Raw genomic sequence first — 13692 nt, 5'->3', positions numbered from 1 at the left:
ATGATTAAAATGTATCTGTTTTTGGCTGATATGGAATACTGGAATACTGCCTATGTTCGAGAGAGGCAAAGGAGATTAGTTTATCTTGGCTTCTTGTTCGGCATAGACATTGTGGGCCAAAGCACCTGTTCCTGTGCTGTACTGTTCTTTGTTCTAAGCTCTGCCCTTTCTGAGTGGTGGAAACTATAATAATGCAGTGCCTTTATCATTCAGCATCCTGTGGATGATGGCAACCTGCTACAAGTAAACACAAGAGTCTAGTTGGTGAAGAGAAGAAAAGACTTTAATGATATGCAGCACAGTGGTTGTCCGAGCACGGTACAGCAAAATCAGACATTCAGTTCCTGTGTCTTGAGCTCTTTAAACATCCATTAAATTCCATAGAAACATAGAAAATAGGTGCAGGAGTAGGCTATTCGGCCCTTCGAGCCTGCACCGCCATCCAATATGATCATGGCTGATCATCCAACTCAGTATCCCGTACCTGCCTTCTCTCCATACCCCCTGAACCCTTTAGCCACAAGGGCCACATCTAACTTAAATATAGCCAATGAACTGGCCTCAACTACCTTCTATGGCAGAGAGTTCCAGAGATTCACCACTCTCTGCGTGAAAAATGTTTTTCTCATCTCGGTTCTAAAGGATTTCCCCTCTATCCTTAAACTGTGACCCTTTGTCCTGGAACTTCCCCAACATCGGGAACAATCTTCCTGCATCTAGCCTGTCCAATTCCACATTGTATCGTGCTTACATCAAAGGTGTATGTTAGATATGTCCACATAATGTATCCGTCTGAATCCTTTGAAGGCACTTCAGTCACGTAAGTGATTGTGGCGTCCATTCTAAGGCTGCAACCCCAACCAATACTCGTGTCAAAACTTCTCCCAAGGGCAGGGTATGTTCATTATTATCTTTCTATAAACAAACTTCTCTTCACTTCACCATCTGGACTCGTGCGTTTACTTGAAGCAGGTTGCCATCAGGATGTTGAATGCTAAAGGCACTGCATTATTATGGTGCTGGGGAAACTCAGTGGGACAGGCAGCATATTTGGAGGACATGAATAGGCAACGTTTTGGGTGGGACACTTCTTCAGACTGACTGACTAGTGGTGGGGGGGGGGGGTGGGGGGGGGGGGGGAAAGCTGCAAGACAGTTGGGGGCATAATAAAGCATGGCCAGTGATAGGTGAATACAGTGTGGTGGGGGGGGGGGGTTGATTTGGCGGATGGTTAGACTAAGGCTAGAGATGAAAAGACGAGCTACAATAAGAGCAAGAATGAGATGTGAAATATAAAGCAGAGGAAGATATATAGATGGAAGAGGGTGGGGGATAGGGAGTGGGATTGTGGGAGAAATGGGTGTGCATTGAGGTGGGGAACAGGGAGGAAGGGGAGAAAGTATCTATACTCTTATTAATGGATCCCTCTACATATTCCCAAAGTCATTACATTTGCATATGCACTGCCGTGCCAGTGTTTTCCTTTATTTCCTCCCCAAACTATTTCTTGCGGTGAATACGGGAATGCTCAGATCCCAGAAGCAGAACTAGGGTATTTTCTTGGACACTTCAAGATCAAGGAACAAAAACACAAAGAAGATTGATTCATACCCCAAGCTGTCCAGCATAAAATGCCCCAAAATGCCCAACAGGATAGAAAGTGGTGATGGAGGGGAGGCGAAAAGATCTAATGCAGAATTCTGAATAATTCCAGAGTTTGTGGTACATTGCTTTTATTTTCAGATGTAATCTCTTGCAGTAACATAATCTGATATCTGAACCAGATAATCTGCAAACCGATTGTTGGGACAAGCCTCTAGCTCACTGGCTGCTGATTCTCATGCTCTCCTTAATATGCAGGGGACCCAGTTCTTACATGCCCTTTGATACACAGGGACCCCGGTCCCTACGCTGCCTGTAGCCCCAGACAGGGGCCCCAGTAACTGTGCTCCCATTATCACACAGGGACCCTGGTTACTGCAATACTTTTAACACATAGGGGACCCATTTACTGCGCTCTCTTTAACATAGAAACACAGAAAATAGGTGCAGGAGTAGGCCATTCGGCCCTTCGAGCCTGCACCGCCATACAATATGATCATGGCTGATCATCCAACTCAGTACCCCGTACCTGCCTTCTCTCCATACCCTCTGATCACCTTAGCCACAAGGGCCACATCTAACTCCCTCTTAAATATAGCCAATGAACTGGCCTCAACTACCCTCTGTGGCAGAGAGTTCCAGAGATTCACCACTCTCTGTGTGAAAAATGTTCTTCTCATCTCGGTCCTAAAAGACTTCCCTCTTATCCTTAAACTGTGACCCCCTTGTTCTGGACTTCCCCAACATCGGGAACAATCTTCCTGCATTTAGCCTGTCCAACCCCTTATGAATTTTGTAAGTTTCTATAAGACCCATTAACGCTCTTTAACACACACAGACGCTGATTGCTACATTCCCTTTAACACACAGGGACCCCGGTTCCTGTGCTTCCTTTAACAAGGGCCCTGATGCCCATGCTTCCTTTAACACACACTATGGACCCAGTCGCAATGCTCGAGTCTGAAACTCACCTGGTTTTGTTTCTTGTGCTCACTTGAAATTTCCCAGAACTAATTTCCCACATTCCTTTAGATTTGCCATGTTGACGGGAAGATATTTTATATTCGTGTGTAACTCCTTTGAAGAAAGTGAATTAAATATGGAACAACCAATAGTCTGGAAAATCTAGCAGTGGGAAACCAGCGAAGGTTGAGCTAAATATCCCAGAGTATTGGAGTCATACTGCAGCTTGATATTCTAATGCCCCTGTCCCACGTAGGAAACCTGAACGGAAACCCCTGGAGACTTTGCGCCCCACCCAAGGTTTCCGTGCGGTTCCCGGAGGTTGCAGGTGGTTGCCAGAGGTTGCAGGTAGTGGAAGCAGGTAGGGAGACTGACAAAAACCTCCGGGAACCGCACGGAAACCTTGGGTGGGGCGCAAAGTCTCCAGAGGTTTCCGTTCAGGTTTCCTAAGTGGGACAGGGGCATAAAACTGGAGTGTTGCGTGTGTAATTGTAGCCATGCCTTTCAAGTCAAGTTTATTCGTCACATACACATATGAGATGAGCAGTGAAATGAAAAGTGGCAATGCTCGCGGATTTTACAAAAAAAACTACAAAACAGAATGGGACGGAAACACATATTCACATATTACATATTTGTGGGAGGGAAAAAAAAGAAAAAAACAGCAATTTTAAAAAGACACCTCGCAACAGTAAATTGGTATCGTAAAGTTAGTCCCTGGTGAGATAGGAGTTTACAGTCCTACTGGCCTCTGGGAAGAAACTTCTTCTCAACTTCTCCGTTTTCGCAGCATGGCAACGGAAGCGTTTGCCTGACCGTAGCAGCTGGAACAGTCCGTTGCAGGGGTGGAAGGGGTCTCCCATGATCTTGTGGGCTCTGGAGTTGCACCTTCTGATGTATAGTTCCTGCAGGGGGGCGTTTAGCCGAACGCACTACTCTCTGCAGAGCCTTCTTGTCCTGAGCAGAGCAGTTCCCAAACCAAATCATGATATTTCCGAACAAGATGCTTTCCACAGCCGCTGAGTAGAAGCGCTGGAGGGTCCTCAGAGACATTCTGAATTTCCTCAATTGCCTGAGGTGCCAAAGGCACTGCCTTGCCTTACTCACCAGTGCTGCAGCGTGTGATGTTCATGTCATAGCCTCAGAGATGTGGAGATGTGTAATGTAATATAATCTATCTAATCTAATCTATCTAAATCCCAGGTATTTAAAGCAGCTCACCCTACCCACAGTATCCCCATTTATCTTCAATGGTGCGTACGTCCTCGGATGTCGTGCCCTCCTAAAGTCCACGATCAGCTCCTTAGTTTGTTTGACATTCAAGAGAAGGCTATTGTCCTGACACCAGAGTGCCAGATCAGCCACCTCCTCCCGGTAGGCCTTCTCATCGTTATCGGAGATCAGGCCCACCACCACAGTGTCATCAGCAAACTTGATTATAGAGTTGGAGCTGAACCTGGCCACACAGGCATGTATGCACAGGGAGTACAGTAGGGAGCTTGTCTTTGTTTGTCTTTGTTTCAAAAGAATTGTGTTACAAACTCAGAACATGATCTCAGGGGCCATTCTTACGCATGGATATTTTTGACTGGTGAGGTTCATACTAAATATATCTAATGAATTTGGTGCTGTCATTGTACCAGTTGAGCACTTGGAGCATTTCTGGTAGATGTCTGTGACAGTACATATTCTAGGGGAGGTGCTCCTTTCATCCTAAAATCCATTGGTGACCAGTCCTCTGTGCACTTGCATTTTTTACATTTGTTTCCAGTATCTTTTTTCTGTTTTTACAACCAGATTTTAAGAAGAACAACAATCGTTTTATATTTCTGCCTTGGTGAGAAGTAAAATATCACAAGACATAAATGGCACAGCTCACAGCGCCAGAGACCCGAGTTCGATCCTGACCTCGGGTGCTGTCTGTGTGGAGTTTGCACGATCTCCCTGTGACGCCGTAGGTTTCTCCCAGGTGCTTCAGTTTCCTCCCACGCTCCAAAGACTTGCGTGTTTGTAGGTTAATTGTCCTCTATTAAAATGGGTGTAACAGTCAGATACATAGAACTCGTGCAAACGGGTGATTGCTGATCGGTGTGGACTCAGTGGGCGGCCAATGGGCCCAGTTCCAAGCTGTATCTCTCTAAATTAAACATTTACTCTAAAGAGAGCAGGCGGGATACCACGAGTGACTGCGGCATTTCTGATCACTTAGCAGATAAATTGTAATTGTAACCCTGCTTTTTCGTGGACCTTACTCACTGCTCACCAATTTTTTGTTGCATTTCCTGCATCATTATATTACTACACTTGAAAAAAAAGTTCCATTTACTGCTTTTGAGTCTGTGCTTTTGAGGAAAAAGGAAAGTTAGAGCCGTGAGTTAATTCTCTGATTTTTGTGTTTAGATTTTTAAAATTTGCTCAAATTTAGCCTGTTCATGTGTAGGATCAATAATTATCCTTCTCTTTCCTTTTTGTAGGGTCCCTGATCACCAAGATATTGCTTTCGGAGCTTTGCAGCAGGGTTCCAATTGCCTAGATACACTGGGTCACTTTGCAGATGGTGTTGTTGGCGTCTATGAATGTCACAATGCAGGAGGAAATCAGGTGCACAGTCTCTAATTTAATTTTTACGATGAAATATAGTGAATCAGTTGTTGCTTTATTCAAGGGAGCCAACTGCCCAACTTGTCTAGATATGTGTCCTAAAGCTGCGTCCATGGCCTGTCATGAGGCACTTGGATTCACCATGTTGAGTGGGGTTTGGAAGCCAGAATAGTCAATGTGACAACGTAACTACCGCAAACTTTAGTTGAACCAGTTTGGATTTCCCCATTACCACATTCTTGCTATTTTTTTTTTCTCTCTGTGTCAGTCAACACATTTCGAGGCTCAATAAATTAATTTCCCCCAAAAAAGGCGCAACGTCCTGGAGTAACTCAGCGGGTAAGGCAGCACCGCTGGAGAACATGGATAGGTGACTTTTCAAGTCGGAAACCCTTCTTCGAACCCAACCCAAAACGTCACATAGCCTTGTACTCCAGGGACACAAAAATGCTGGAGAAACTTAGCGGGTGCAGCCGCATCTATGGAGCGAAGGAAATAGGCAACGTTTCGTCCCGAAACGTTGCCTATTTCCTTCGCTCCATAGATGCAGCTGCACCCGCTGAGTTTCTCCAGCATTTTTGTGTGCCTTCGATTTTCCAGCATCTGCAGTTCCTTCTTAAACACTTGTACTCCAGGGATGCTGCTTAACCAGCTGCGTTACTCCAGCACTTTGTGTCCGTGTTTGTAAACCAGCATCGACAGTGCCTTGTTTCTATAAATTTTAATTTCCCCAAATGCCGTGCAATAGAGGTCATTTAGATTCTTGACATGGTTGGTTCTTCTGCCTTTGGGTTGGAAGTCTATCTTTATGGTGGGGGCGAGGGTGAGGTCTGTAGTAGTCAGTCTTACCTGAAAATCTCTATTCAGATCTCACTTTACCTTTTATTTTGCCAGGAGTGGGCACTAACGAAGGACAAGTCGGTGAAACACATGGATTTGTGCCTTACTGTGGTGGTACGGTCTGCTGGCTCTCTCATAAAGCTGCAGGGCTGTCGAGACAATGACAGTCGCCAGGTAGGTGCTGATGAAGGGGCTTTGCTCAACCTTTTAATTTAAACAGGAGTGTGTCTGGAAAGCTTGTCTGGATAGAACTGCCTGGGAATTGTGAATGATTACTCCTTTTTAGTTATACACTTTGTTGAAAGTATTCTAATTATGTAATCATCTCTAACTTCAAAGTAAAACGTCTTCATGAATCTAAACTTCAGCAATGAATAGGGAATTTAAGTTGAAATGACTCCCCCCCCGGAGAAAATATGGAACTTGCTACCACATGGAATTGCTGAGATGAACCCAATAATAATAATAATAATAATAATAATATATTTTATTGTCATTTAAAATAAAATTTAGATTTAGATACCCCGAGAACATGATTTGTAAAAAGAAAATTACAACAGTAAAATAGTCAAAACAGTTCAAACAGACTAAAGTGCAGATGTATCTGTGCGACGTGACCATCCGAGGGAGACTGTCCATGGGGGTGGGGGGCACTCAGCAGGGCCGGTTCACAGCCGCTATAGCTCTGGGAATGAAGCTGTTCCTGAATCTGGAGGTGCGGGACAAGTTGGAGAGGGACAAGAAGGAGAGGATAGGGTTAGATGAAGGTGGCTGGTGGTGCTGTTGGTGCAGCCATCTTACTCCAGGAACTTTGGGTGATTCACACATCGGGCCCAATTCAGCCATCTGGCCCATTCTGGAGTTTGCATGTTTTTTTCCATGACTGCGAGGGTTTCCCCTGTATACTCCAAATCCTCCCCACATCCCAAAGATGCGTTGCTTGGTAGTTTAACCGGCTGCTGTAAACTGCCCCTTGGCGTGGTTGGGCAATAGGAGAGGAATGTGTTAATGGGGATGTGAGAGACAGTTGATTTTAGAGAAATGAGTGAGGCAGAGAGGTTGAAGGAATTGGTCCTGGAGCTGGCAGACACTCGATGGGGCGAATAATCTCCTTCTATTGTGTGGAAATCTGAGATCCTTGTCTAGTCTGAACACTGGTTTGGACTCAAAACTGCTGGTGTAACTCAGCGGGCCAGGCAGAATCTCTGGAGGACATGGACGACCAACATTTTGGGTTGCCTATCCATGTCCTCCAGAGGTGTTGCCTGACCTGCTGAGTTACTCCAGCACTTTGTGTCTTTTTGGAAACCAGTATCTACAGTTCTTTGTGTCTTATCAGTTTGGACTGAATGGTCTCTTGCGGTGGAGGTGAGTTATTGGAAGAGGTGCTGTTCTGGAGCTCACGCCCTCCAGGCTGCAACGATGGAAATCTGGTCGATGACCCAACATCAGCTCCCCTTCCTGGCACTCCCACAAAATTGAGACAGTTAAAGTGATCTCATCACCCCAAGAAATGTGCAAGAGCTGTCATTGAGGGCTAGGAACAACAGGCTCAATGGCCAGTGATCTTTGCTTGTTTACAAGTGATGAAATCTCTGGGCCAGGGAGATCTGTGGATTCCTGGAGAGAAGTCAATACATCCATCAGACTGAGAAGGAAAGACTGGGGGCTGGAGGTGCCCGGTGACCAGGGTGTATCCTTGCACCCCTCACAAGCAGCCTCTGCACATTACACTGGCAGTTCATTCCATGTTACTTATGTGCCAACGAGATAATCTTTACATTGCTGTGGTAGCGTTCATCCCAGCTCCTGGCTCTGCAGTACATAATCTGGGTGGATGTCTTTGTTTACATAGAAAATAGGTGCAGGAGTAGGCCATTCGGCCCTTCGAGCCTGCACCGCCATTCAATATGATCATGGCTGATCATCTAACTCAGTATCCTGTACCTGCCTTCTCTCCATACCCCCTGATACCTTCAGCCACAAGGGCCACATCTAACTCCCTCTTAAATATAGCCAATGAACTGGCCTCAACTACCTTCTGTGGCAGAGAATTCCAGAGATTCACCACTCTCTGTGTGAAAAATTATTTTCTCATCCCGGTCCTAAAAGATTTCCCCCTTATCCTTAAACTGTGACCCCTTGTTCTGGACTTCACCAACATCGGGAACAATCTTCCTGCATCTAGCCCAGTGGTTCCCAACGTGGGGCGTACGCCCCACAGGGGGGCAATTTGATTTTTAAGGGGGGCAATTGAGTGCGACTGAGGAGGTCTGGGTCCAAATTTTCGATTTTTATTTTTTTGGATTTTCCATCAGGTAAACATATGTAGTTTATGTTTCAGATGTTATTTTGAGTAAATAATTTTTTGGGGGTAAAAAAGGTCTTTATTGTGTAGTTATTACATAATCACCGCGCCATCGCTCTTCATGCACGTCGCACGAAGCGCGCGAGGTCATGGGAGAACCTTATTTATTGAATTGGATTTAGAAATGCGATTCAAAGAGCTTTTGCTAAGTTACCCTTATAATATCTATTTCCTCCGTTTTCTCTCAAGGGAAAGCAAGGGGGGGGCATCAGGATATTAGAGGTGATTAGGTGGGGCATGGCCAAAAAATGGTTGGGAACCACTGATCTAGCCTATCCCACCCCTTAAGAATTTTGTAAATTTTTATAAGATATCCCCTCAATCTTCTAAATTCTAGCGAGTACAAGCCGAGTCTATCCAGTCTTTCTTCATATGAAAGTCCTGCCATCCCAGGAATCACTCTGGTGAACCTTCTCTGTACTCCCTCTATGGCAAGAATGTCTTTCCTCAGATTAGGAGACCAAAACTGTACGCAATACTCCAGGTGTGGTCTCACCAAGACCCTGTACAACTGCAGTAGAACCTCCCTGCTCTTATACTAAAGAGTGGTCCATACCTTTGAGAGTTCAGAACCCAGGAGAAAGAGTGCTGTGAAAAATATTTTGTAATCTTGTAGTTTTTAATTTTATAGCTCATTTAGCTTGTTAACCTATTCTTGATAATACTTTGTTTTTGCAGAAGTGGGAACAAATTGAGAGCAACTCGAAACTAAGGCATGTTGGCAGCAATTTGTGTCTAGACAGTCGGAATACCAAAACTGGAGGACTCACTGTCGAAGTCTGTAATCCATCACTTTCACAACAATGGAAATTCTCACTTAATTTACAGCAGTAACACATCTGCATTTTGGAATTTTCAATGTGGACAATATTTAAATTGGTAAATCAAGTTTGCATTCAACCATATACCTCGATTTTTGAAAAAGTTTCATATTCCATCTTATCTTGAATTGCTGTATTGAGTTTTCAAACTCATGGGTTACTGTTTCTATATTTCTTTTTCATTTAACCAAGATCCTGCACCCTTTCTTTTGAATTACAGTAGGACGGTACATAGAATTCCATCCCCCTCAAGAACCATTTCAGTCTTTCTGATGAGGAAGTTTCCAAAATAAGGATTTCTGTTTTATAGGAAACGCCCTGCACTAATAACAAAGGTTGCTTATGAGCACATCCAATATCCATGTATTTAAATGTGTCCCGATGCTTCACAATTCACACATTGTTCAGTATTCTTGCTTTTTTTGTATTAACCTGTCATTCAGATGCAAAGCTTGTGTGTTTATTTCCTGATGTTTGTTCTTGATGCGAATGTGCAGACTCCAGATCTCAACGTGGAATGGTTTTGATAAGCCAATGCGTGTTGTTCAAGCCAAACCAGGCAAATGTAGGGAAATGGTACAGTATCGAATAAAAGCCGGAACCTGTTGCTGTGCATGAATTTTGGTATGTCTTTATTCTGTTTAACTGAACCTCAGCACTTTTCTTAGTTCTTTGTGTGCGAGGGGTTAGGATGGATGGGAGTTGTAACCTATGATTGTGTGGCACAAACATGGCTCGGTGTTATTTAATGGATCAAAACCTGTTGATAATTCAAACTTATTTTGTATTTATTTAAGTAGCTATGTTACATGATTGTTACATTACCAAAATCATTCCTTCTGTTTATGATTCTAGCCTGCACTTGCTGTGAAACCATCCAAGAATTCACTCATTAGCTTTTGCTGCAGTGACTTTTTCAAAGCGGTATTTGATTGGGGCCTTGCTTAATCCAAGTTAGGCAATCATAATATATCTTTAGTGGCGACGGTACCTTTTTTGTTTTGTTCAAAGACATAAGATGAATTTATAAAATAGTGGCTGTGAATTGAAAACAATAGCCATTGTGGAGAAAACAGTTTGTATGCCTCTCAAGCTCACCTCTGCTAATAAGTTCTCCTTAAAATCAATTTTCTGTAAAGTCTTAATTCATTTATATTTATTTAATTTACCAAATTGATGGCTGTCTTGTCAGGTTACACTGTTCACTTAATTACTACAATGCAATAAAGGTGTCTGGCACAACCAGGAGTACAAAAGGATGATTCTCTCCATGTCTTTGTGTCTTTCTCTCTCTCCCCCAGTCTTTGTTTATGTGAAAGGGCAGACAGTGATTTTATTACCAACGTTTAAGAGCAGAAACTGTAGTTGGAAGAGGTTATACTGCTGCTGAACATGATATTAATTTTCAAAGAAATGTTTACATGCCAGTGTGCCAAAGTTCATTCTGTAGAAGAGCTGCATCCTTTCCATTCATAAGTCTTGAAATGTTAAAGATTTTTTCTTCTACTAGAAAAGATCCCGTGAAGTCTTTGCAAGTGGCAAAGTGAGAATGGGATTGGTGGAACAATTCCACCAGTGTTCAAATCTTCAAGGAACAATATTGGACTTACTTTTGTTTTGAAGTAACTTGTGACTGTGTTAAGTTTTTTTCCCCCGCTCCCAAATGTAAAATTTCTTTTAATTTCCAATTCTTGAGTGATTTTGTATAGAGTAATGTTAATCTTGTGCACAACAATGTCACTGTGGAGTATTGAAAAGATGACAAGTCTTGTTGGTTTATAGATTAACTTCCCCACATCTCTTCTCACTGGAAAGCATGATCTTGCTCATAGTTTTTATAGATGTGATGGAAAGCATCCTTGAAAATGAATTAACTTTAATAAACTTTATACCTTTAAATTCCAACTTTTCATGTTTTTCTTTTTAAAAACTGGATTTATGTTGCAAGGTGTTTTGGGGAAAAAATTACTGTTTTTAGTTCATATTCCTATGTTCTACAATGTTGAAAAGACAGCAGGTTATGCACCATTTATTGACAGAGAACCAGAATTAATATTTCAGATTTAACACTCACCAAAAATGTTAACTATTTTGTCTATTTCCACAGATAATGCATGATCTCCTGAATGTTTGTTTTCATTTTGAAAAAACATTTACGTGTAGCCATTCAGACCTCTGAACGTGTGTTGCAAACCAATGAAATCTGTTTTGTATGTGATTCTATGAACCAAGTAGTGGCATACTAATTACCTTTTTAAAAAAGTCTGCCTTGAAGGCATTGACATTACTTGCTGAATGGTTCACGGACCGTTAATCAACACAATAGTATGACCTTTTGCCACAATTTTCCTTTATTGTAAATTTTACCATACATCTTTATATTTTAAATACAACAGATTTGTAATATACAGGGCACTTTTGAGACACTTACATTGCTTGAATACAAATCAATGAACAGAAAGTGAATCCCGCAGGAAAGCAACAGATGAACTCTGCATGCTGTCTCCACACCAAGGTAGAGATTTAAGAAATGGACAAAACCTTCTATCCCTAGTTAGCACAATTCACTCAGAGACACAGATTCCTCTTCTGCTAACAGTTCCTCCATGTTGAATGGCAGACACACTGAGAAACAAGAGATGCCACCAGCTAATTCATCCACCGTATTCACACATACCATGTCGCTATCACAATGCTACTGCATCTAACAACCCAGCTGAGGGACTGAACTTCAAGGCCCCCTAAGGAGAGATAGTCATCTTATGGTTTAGACTCTACCTCCACATACATGATCTAGGGATTTAGTATTCCAAGCAACAACTTCTACTTTGCAATGACAAAGTATCATCAGTGAATAAAGAATGTAATTTATATCTGGTGCACTATTTGCTAAATGCAGTACATAGCAGAAATTGTGAATTCTGAACACTATTTAATAACTAGTCCAATGTAAACATTCAGAATGCATATTAAACCTTTCATTATAAATATCTAAACAGGGCTGTTGGATTGCACTATGAGTGAGGAATCATTAGGCGATGACATTATCGAACAATACTCAAAGGCGCAAATCATTAAGAATGTAACAATGGAAATAGTTAAGGTTTTTTTTCTGCAAAACAATGAAATGATTCCTTGATGGTTTTATGATTTCCCACACGTGCACAATTTGCATACAAAAGTGCATATTTCACATCCCCGCATAAGTTTAAAAAAAAAGCCACAATAGGTCCACAACTTGATTCATCAACCTTGTGTTGTTATCCCAGGTATATTCAGGCATTACAATCAGGTTTCCCTCTATTCATTCTACAATCGCCCGTTTCAGTACCCGTCTCCAGATTCCTTGCAAATGGTCTTCACTTTGGCTTGAGGCTTGGTGGCAGAGCAGAGAGTTAGAGACGTGCGTGCTGTAGATTTCAGGTAAAAGCTCAGCGATGACAAAAATCATTTTTTTTTAAAATATGTTTGGGACAAGGTTGTGAGATGTGGTTTAGCCCTGTGGATACAGTGCAACAATTTGACATCAGTACAAGGATTGCCAGCAGAAATCACTCAGGGAAGATGCTCTTCAATTCCAAACAGCTCCTTGACCAGTCTTTCACCAAACTGTACCCTGGTGTAGCGTCTGACCAGATATGCCTCGGACATCTTGTACAAGATGTATGCATTATTGACAGCTATACTGAGTACAAACCAGAACACTTGCTGCCAGGTCTTGTTAGGTTTATGGGATATAAAGTATCTATGGAAGAGAACAAACAATTATTAGGTGCCATTTCAAAACACAGATATAAAAAGATAAGGAGATACAAGGAACTGCAGATGCTGGAATCTTGAGCATACAAAGTGCAGCTCTGGTGTAACTCGGGAGATCAAGAGGCATCTGTGGAGGGGCATTCTGAGTCTGAAGAAGGGTCCTGACCCGAAACGTTATCTATCCATTTTCTTCACAGATGCCGACTTACCTGCTGAGTAACTCCAGAACCTTTTGCTTTGCTTTGTAAATAGCCAACACCAGTGGTCAACAGAAATTGATTGCATTAACAATACAGTCAGTAACAGGTATACAGTGCCCTCCATAATGTTTGGGACAAAGACCCGTCATTTATTTATTTGCCTCTGTACCCCACAATTTGAGATTTGTAATAGAAAAAAAATTCACATGTGGTTAAAGTGCACATTGTCAGATTTTATTAAAGGCCATTTTTATACATTTTGGTTTCACCATGTAGAAATTACAGCAATGTTTATACATAGTACCCCCCCATTTCAGGGCACCATAATGTTTGGGACACAGCAATGTCATGTAAATGAAAGTAGTCATGTTTAGTATTTTGTTGCATATCCTTTGCATGCAATGACTGCTTGAAGTCTGCGATTCATGGACATCACCAGTTGCTGGGTGTTATCTCTGGTGATGCTCTGCCAGGCCTGTATTGCAGCCATCTTCAGCTTATGCTTGTTTTGGGGGCTAGTCCAAGCATATAAAAGGCA

General features: G+C 42.4%; 2 protein-coding genes across 3 annotated transcripts in view; one reads left to right on the top strand and one right to left on the bottom strand.

The window, feature by feature from the left end:
- Positions 1 to 11100, top strand: part of galnt2 (UDP-N-acetyl-alpha-D-galactosamine:polypeptide N-acetylgalactosaminyltransferase 2) — a 75093-nt gene extending 63993 nt beyond the window's left edge. For both annotated transcript variants that reach the window (XM_055635100.1, XM_055635101.1), the window contains 3 exons: positions 5040 to 5166; positions 6061 to 6180; positions 9053 to 11100. In XM_055635100.1, coding sequence (XP_055491075.1) covers positions 5040 to 5166; positions 6061 to 6180; positions 9053 to 9208 — 403 coding nt within the window. In that variant the 3' untranslated portion in view covers positions 9209 to 11100. The remainder of the gene's footprint in view (positions 1 to 5039; positions 5167 to 6060; positions 6181 to 9052) is intronic.
- Positions 11101 to 11526: 426 nt separating this feature from the next.
- The window catches only part of pgbd5 (piggyBac transposable element derived 5), a 43050-nt gene continuing 40884 nt past the window's right edge, over positions 11527 to 13692 (bottom strand). Inside the window, exon 7 of the mRNA XM_055635097.1 lies at positions 11527 to 12940. Within this exon, the coding sequence (XP_055491072.1) occupies positions 12751 to 12940 (190 nt within the window). The 3' untranslated portion in view covers positions 11527 to 12750. The remainder of the gene's footprint in view (positions 12941 to 13692) is intronic.

This window comes from Leucoraja erinacea, chromosome 5 (assembly GCF_028641065.1).
Source record: "Leucoraja erinacea ecotype New England chromosome 5, Leri_hhj_1, whole genome shotgun sequence".
Classification (NCBI taxonomy): Eukaryota; Metazoa; Chordata; class Chondrichthyes; order Rajiformes; family Rajidae; genus Leucoraja; species Leucoraja erinaceus.
Note: the sequence above shows the minus strand (reverse complement) of the source record. Positions and strands in the feature narration are given on the sequence as shown.